At 43.4% G+C, this 7,757-nt stretch overlaps 1 protein-coding gene across 1 annotated transcript in view; it reads left to right on the top strand.

Moving 5' to 3' along the window:
• Positions 1–7,128, top strand: part of LOC125036347 — a 15,190-nt gene extending 8,062 nt beyond the window's left edge. Inside the window, exons 3-7 of the mRNA XM_047628910.1 lie at positions 1–152; positions 645–774; positions 1,103–1,249; positions 5,818–5,961; positions 6,538–7,128. The exon at positions 1–152 is cut by the window's left edge and continues 12 nt beyond it. Coding sequence (XP_047484866.1) covers positions 1–152; positions 645–774; positions 1,103–1,249; positions 5,818–5,961; positions 6,538–6,592 — 628 coding nt within the window. The 3' untranslated portion in view covers positions 6,593–7,128. The remainder of the gene's footprint in view (positions 153–644; positions 775–1,102; positions 1,250–5,817; positions 5,962–6,537) is intronic.
• The last annotated feature ends 629 nt before the right edge of the window (positions 7,129–7,757 follow it).

The following is a 7,757-nucleotide window of genomic DNA, read 5'->3' as shown; positions in this document are numbered from 1 at the left end:
GCCCAAGCGACTCGTCTACTTCACCTCCGAGCGACGCCTGAGACTCCCGCCGAAGACCGCGTTGTTTTTCACGCCCACACTCAGCCTCCCCTTCGGCAGAGGCCTCCCTGTCGGCTACGATGCTTCGATGACCATTTCAATTCCTTTCGAAAGTGAGACATGAGTTTTCGTTTTTGTTCCTTTCTTTTTCTCTCTCTCTCTCTCTCTTTCGTTGCTTCAATTTTTCGTCTGTGGGGGAAAAAAAGGGGAAGAAAAAAACTAGCAAGATAGAAATGTTTTATTTCCTTTATTGTTTTTTATGAAAAGGTTGCAGAGATTTGAGAAACGGAGCGATATTTATAGGTTGAGGATAATTCACTGATTTTCATTTTTTTCTGTTTCTGTTATTTACGTTTTTAATCAAAACATCACTAAAGTTTACAGATGTGATATAGAGTATCAAAGAAAGAGAGAAAGATCGCTTCATTAGATTTTACATCAGCATTGAATAAAGTATACGTACACGCCTTGAAATATTATCCGTTTCATCAAAATCCACTCTAAAAAAAAAATACAAACAAAATCATCTTGGTATCAGATTTCTTCTCCTCCGTCTTATCTCCCTTTATTTCCTTAAAAAATATGATTTCCTTTCTTTCCGCTAGTTGATTTCGATGGCCTCGGCTTGACCTCTGAGGAGAATCCTTATGGACTTTGGCCTAAACTCGGGTCGTTTAGGAAGAAGAGGGACAGTTCCGCTCCTCTCTCGGGCATCAACTGGGCAGGAGGCGACAGGTAAGCAAAACTATTCAGTCACTCTTGTAGATAGAGTATGCGGTGCGTATTTATTTTTGTTACCGGTCAATCAGATTTTAATCTTTTAGTTGTTAGTCGATTGTTAATAATCCTTTTTTTAAATTAATTCTATGGTTTTTTTTCATACATATTTTAGTTATTGGTCGATCATCAATTCTGTTTTTTTACGCACGTATCCTTATTAGTCATCAATCAATTATTAATCTCCCATATTCTCATCAATCCTATACTTTATTTTTTTTTTTTTTTTTACTCTTACAACCTTTTTTACCTTTTTTCACATTCCTTTCCTTTTGGTTATTCACAGGGAAATGATATACCAGGTCATCGAGGACACTTTATCCAACATGGGCATGAACGGAAGCGCCTGCCTCCTGAGGGCCATATGCGAGATGTTTCAGTTCCCCCTCGAGAAGCACGGCTTCTTCGGCGAGCTTCTCGAGCTCCTTTTCAGGTTGGTTCACCGAGGTCGGTCGGACTCTCTCTCGGGTTGGTTCTACAAGGTCGGTCGGATTCTCTCTCGGGTTGGTTCTACAAGGTCGGTCGGATTCTCTCTCGGGTTGGTTCTACAAGGTCGGTCGGATTCTCTCTCGGGTTGGTTCTACAAGGTCGGTCGGATTCTCTCTCGGGTTGGTTCTACAAGGTCGGTCGGATTCTCTCTCGGGTTGGTTCTACAAGGTCGGTCGGATTCTCTCTCGGGTTGGTTCTACAAGGTCGGTCGGATTCTCTCTCGGGTTGGTTCTACAAGGTCGGTCGGATTCTCTCTCGGGTTGGTTCTACAAGGTCGGTCGGATTCTCTCTCGGGTTGGTTCTACAAGGTCGGTCGGATTCTCTCTCGGGTTGGTTCTACAAGGTCGGTCGGATTCTCTCTCGGGTTGGTTCTACAAGGTCGGTCGGATTCTCTCTCGGGTTGGTTCTACAAGGTCGGTCGGATTCTCTCTCGGGTTGGTTCTACAAGGTCGGTCGGATTCTCTCTCGGGTTGGTTCTACAAGGTCGGTCGGATTCTCTCTCGGGTTGGTTCTACAAGGTCGGTCGGATTCTCTCTCGGGTTGGTTCTACAAGGTCGGTCGGATTCTCTCTCGGGTTGGTTCTACAAGGTCGGTCGGATTCTCTCTCGGGTTGGTTCTACAAGGTCGGTCGGATTCTCTCTCGGGTTGGTTCTACAAGGTCGGTCGGATTCTCTCTCGGGTTGGTTCTACAAGGTCGGTCGGATTCTCTCTCGGGTTGGTTCTACAAGGTCGGTCGGATTCTCTCTCGGGTTGGTTCTACAAGGTCGGTCGGATTCTCTCTCGGGTTGGTTCTACAAGGTCGGTCGGATTCTCTCTCGGGTTGGTTCTACAAGGTCGGTCGGATTCTCTCTCGGGTTGGTTCTACAAGGTCGGTCGGATTCTCTCTCGGGTTGGTTCTACAAGGTCGGTCGGATTCTCTCTCGGGTTGGTTCTACAAGGTCGGTCGGATTCTCTCTCGGGTTGGTTCTACAAGGTCGGTCGGATTCTCTCTCGGGTTGGTTCTACAAGGTCGGTCGGATTCTCTCTCGGGTTGGTTCTACAAGGTCGGTCGGATTCTCTCTCGGGTTGGTTCTACAAGGTCGGTCGGATTCTCTCTCGGGTTGGTTCTACAAGGTCGGTCGGATTCTCTCTCGGGTTGGTTCTACAAGGTCGGTCGGATTCTCTCTCGGGTTGGTTCTACAAGGTCGGTCGGATTCTCTCTCGGGTTGGTTCTACAAGGTCGGTCGGATTCTCTCTCGGGTTGGTTCTACAAGGTTGGTCGGATTCTCTTTAGGGTTGGTTCTACAAGGTCGGTCGGATTCTCTCTCGGGTTGGTTCTACAAGGTCGGTCGGATTCTCTCTCGGGTTGGTTCTACAAGGTCGGTCGGATTCTCTCTCGGGTTGGTTCTACAAGGTCGGTCGGATTCTCTCTCGGGTTGGTTCTACAAGGTCGGTCGGATTCTCTCTCGGGTTGGTTCTACAAGGTCGGTCGGATTCTCTCTCGGGTTGGTTCTACAAGGTCGGTCGGATTCTCTCTCGGGTTGGTTCTACAAGGTCGGTCGGATTCTCTCTCGGGTTGGTTCTACAAGGTCGGTCGGATTCTCTTTAGGGTTGGTTCTACAAGGTCGGTCGGATTCTCTCTCGGGTTGGTTCTACAAGGTCGGTCGGATTCTCTCTCGGGTTGGTTCTACAAGGTCGGTCGGATTCTCTCTCGGGTTGGTTCTACAAGGTCGGTCGGATTCTCTCTCGGGTTGGTTCTACAAGGTCGGTCGGATTCTCTCTCGGGTTGGTTCTACAAGGTCGGTCGGATTCTCTCTCGGGTTGGTTCTACAAGGTCGGTCGGATTCTCTCTCGGGTTGGTTCTACAAGGTCGGTCGGATTCTCTCTCGGGTTGGTTCTACAAGGTCGGTCGGATTCTCTCTCGGGTTGGTTCTACAAGGTCGGTCGGATTCTCTCTCGCTCTCGGGTTGGTTCTACAAGGTCGGTCGGATTCTCTCTCGCTCTCGGGTTGGTTCTACAAGGTCAGTTGGAGTTTTTCTCAGGTTGGTTCTACAAGGTCGACTTTTTGGGACGTTGTTTAGTATCGTCAACAGTTTGTATTTGGTACCTGAATTACCGAAACAATATTCTTCAGTTATGGGCCAACTTGTGAATTTCCGCTAACTGTGACTGTCTGGTTTGGTGAACTATATTTGGTCAATTACGTCATCTATCGGTTATCGTTTTTTGTTTTTTTTCGAAATTCACTCTGAATCTCACGCCACAGAGAGAATATTAAAGGCACTCCGCTGAAGTTACGTAAGCAAAGTACTGAAAACATGACCTTGAAATTTGGACACATCCCAAAGTTATATATTTTTGTATTTCTTTGCTAAATCTAATGATATCATATACCAAAAAAAAAACAAAAAATAGTGTACTTTGAAATGAGATTATTACCAAGTTGTTTAGAATAATTGTTTTCAATAGGGACCAGACTTTGTAAAAAATATCTATTTCTTTCTTTTTATTTCCTTCTTTTCGGATATGGAAGTTGTTATTCCTGCCTGAAACGTCAAATGAATACATTAAATCATAAAGACAACTGATCTAAACCAGAAATTGATTTTTTGTGCGACTGTGAAGAAATGGAAAACTGTTATGTGGGTGTGGTATATTAGCATGAATACGGTTCTAATTAGAGAACTATAGAAGCACACGTGTAAAATTGTTGTACGGCGAGAATTCCCAAGAATTCCGACGCTCCTAATGGGGGGGGGGGGGGGGGGAGCTGGTTCACTGGGTGGCTTTAATTACTGAGAAGGTTGATATATACGTAAACACATACACATTAGGTAAACCATTTTAATCATCCTCATTTGATAGGACTAAACCCATTTGTACGTAAAGAAAAAAAAAATAGTTGCTCCAAATAAAATCGTTTTCTTTATTGATATATATATATATATATATATATATATATATATATAATGTCCGTTGGGCTTGGTGAACAAGTCATTTGAATACATTATCTTTGCAAATAAGTGAAGAAAATAATCGGACGTAGGGTTCACAGGTTGCATTTTTTACTGGAAATCATGAAAGAGGTGCATTAGCTGTATTAACTCTTACGAAGCGAATGCATAAGACCGGGTTAAAAATTCCTTAGAGTTCTTACAACGGAAACTATCAATTTCAAATCAAAACATAATTTTCAACGTTGGAACGTACTGAACGCTAGAGCGAATCCAAACCGAAATATTATCATTATTTATAGTTTTATTTTTTTAACATTAGCGCTTCGTGCTCGGTAAACATATAGACCCCTATATAAGCTACATCATATTACCAGGGAGTCTCGATGGAAAGCATATTTCATGTATAAATGTACACAAAACTCACATTTTTTAAGAAAAATCTCGCAAAATATTTTTTTCAGAAGTCAAAGCGATTTTCATTGTTTTATGATATTGGTATAATAGTGTTCTATGGACATTCACGAACTCATATATATGCACAGTGTCAATATCAAATGCCATATGCAAAATTGCAACAACCAAAGATCCATACAGGTGTACCTGGCGCTAATTACCTGTGTCCGTAATTCACCTGTTGGCGCTTATGCTCTTGCGCCTCTCAATAAATAACCCGGTTTTGGCTCAGATAGTCGTTTGGTTGTTTCCTCATTCGTGTATAACATAGGCTAGCTAACTCATCCCCCCCCCCCCTCTCATTTGAGATAGTTCCCTTCAAGGAGGTCGGTCGGATTCTTATTCAGGGTTGGTTCGACAAGGTCGCCCAGACTCCGCGAAACTTCGGTCGGATTTTCCATTTCATTAGCTCATGGCTGACGAGGAAGTTGATCTGAAGCGTATGTATGTGTGGGCATATATACATGTGTATATTCCTTGTAGCACGCAGATTGTAAGAGGCTGTAGAGCCTTAGTACAATGGCTATAACTGATTGGGCAGTGATAGTAGTTGCACGACTTGACTCTTTTATTGTTAGAAGAATACAACACAGTAACTGAAGACGATGTGATGTCTTGGAGCACTGAGCGCTGAGCACGATGTATCGTGTCCGGCCAGCCATCCGGAGGGGCTGAAGGGTGGTGGGTGGTCTTCTGGTCTAATGGCTTACTCAAATCGTGCTTATGTGCATGTGCATTGAAATTACAGATAGGTGAACAGAATGAGTGTTTGAGTGAATGAATTGATAAGCACACACGTATAAATGTAAATATGTACATATATATAGATACATACACACTAACACAAATACACTGTCACACACGCACACACACACACACACACACATATATATATATATATATATATATATATATATATATATATATATATATATATATATTTATACATTAGATATATATACACATATACACTACACACATAGATGAATAGATACGCATTGCGTATGCATCTAACCCAACACTATCTAGACCTCTCCCAGAATCACAAAACACAAAAACAACAAAACAGACAAACAACCCAAACTCCAAGAGAGCCAGACTGACCCCCCCTTCCCTCCCACAGTGCCAGCCGGTCCCCCCACGCCGAGAAGCGCCTGCCGGAGTACACGCGCGCAGAGAGGCTCGGGCGCGCGTCAGGAGACTGCTTCGAGTACCAAACCCACTGCCCTCGCTCCCTCTTCACGAACCCCGGGCAGACCATGTGGATGTAAGTTGCGGTGGCGGTGGGGGGAGGGAAGGAGGGAAGGAGGGAGAGAGGGAGAGAGGGAGAGAGGGAGAGAGGGAGAGAGGGAGAGAGGGAGAGAGGGAGAGAGGGAGAGAGGGAGAGAGAGAGAGAGGGAGAGAGAGAGAGAGAGAGAGAGAGAGAGAGAGAGAGAGAGAGAGAGAGAGAGAGAGAGAGAGAGAGAGAGAGAGAGAGAGAGAGACTTTGTGGATGTAAGTTGTGGTGAGGAGAGACAGAGTGAAAGAGAAAGAGAGAGAAGGAGAAAAAGAGAAAAGCGAGGCTATGTGAATGTAAGGTTTGGTGAGGAGAGTGAGAGAGAGAAAGACCATGTGGATGTAAGTTGTATGTATGTTAATGATTCTTTATATAAACACATAATTATGACATATGAGGTAAACAGTTAATGATAGGTAGAATGAAACAATTTCTTAACATATTTGGTAAATAAACACGCTTAATTGATATATATATATATATAATATATAAATGATACTTACGTAGAATGAAAAATAATCGTGACATAATAGGTAATTAAACCCTATGTTTTATCTCTTCCACCAGCAACTTTGACCCAAAAGAAGCGAGTTTTTACGAGGAGACGATCAGCTGTCACTGACGCGGCGCTGACTGAGGCTGGTGACAGACAGCAGTCAATCCTGCGAAATGTATTTATTGGAGGGCATTCTAAGAAGCATTATATGTGATATTTCAAATTCCTTTTTCGTTCTTGCATTCTCGAGGAAAAGGAATGAATGGTGTAAACCCATGTTAATAAAGTAGTTCATTTCTCTCTTCCTTTCTTGGACAGTCAAGAAGAAACAAACAAAAATAATGAACAGACAATATCAACAACATCAACATCAACAACAACAACAACAACAAAAACCTGGTAATAAAATAAGTGCATCAAAATATGTTGCCAGATGAATGACGTCCATTTCCGATATCTTGTCCCTGAAAAAACGTTTACGATTTATTTTACTTGTTTTTTCCTGTACTTATTGTGTTCTTGTTAATTGAGAACTATGAAACAAAAGGGAAAAATAAGGCCTTCCGTCATGATATTTTTTCTCAAGTATCGTGGAATGAAAGTTTGCTAATTAAGCTTGAATTTGATTATCAATTAGCGTAAAATAAGGCTTGAGAGAGAGAGAGAGAAATAGAGCAAAAGAAAATAGATGGAACGAGAGGAGGAAAGAAGCGAAAAAAGAAAGAGAAATAAAAAAATAAAAAAAAACTAACTGTAAACAGACAAACACCCCGCAAAAAAAAATTATATATAATAATAAAAAATAAACAAAACCCCCAAAATGAATGAAAAATCCAGCTTATTGGAAACAGAGAGAGATAAAAATCGCCCAGGAGCAGAACTCGCCACAGCAGAGACCTACACCGGCCTGCGATGCGATAGAAAGTCAGAGGATTCCCGTCGACAGCCTGTAAAAGTGATTGATGGCCGCCATAACTCTGCGGGAATTATCCGCCACCTTTCACCAGCCGCCGGGCCCTTCGCGTCGCGTTAGGATCAATTCGGCGGCGCTTAACTACTCGCTGGAAAGGGAAGCGGTTGGGACGGCCGGCGGACGGCCTCGCTGGCCCTTCCTCGCGTCCTCTGTTTCGGGCTTGGACTCGGTTTCAGCCTCTCTCTCTCTCCCTCTCTCTCGCTCTCTCTCTCTCTCTCTCTCTCTCTCTCTCTCTCTCTCTCTCTCTCTCTCTCTCTCTCTCTCTCTCTCTCTCTCTCTCTCTCTCTCTCTCTCTCTCTCTCCGTTTTCGGTTTTGGG

This window comes from Penaeus chinensis, chromosome 2, assembly GCF_019202785.1.
Source record: "Penaeus chinensis breed Huanghai No. 1 chromosome 2, ASM1920278v2, whole genome shotgun sequence".
In the NCBI taxonomy this organism is placed as follows: Eukaryota; Metazoa; Arthropoda; class Malacostraca; order Decapoda; family Penaeidae; genus Penaeus; species Penaeus chinensis.
This window is presented reverse-complemented; position numbering and strand designations above follow the sequence as displayed.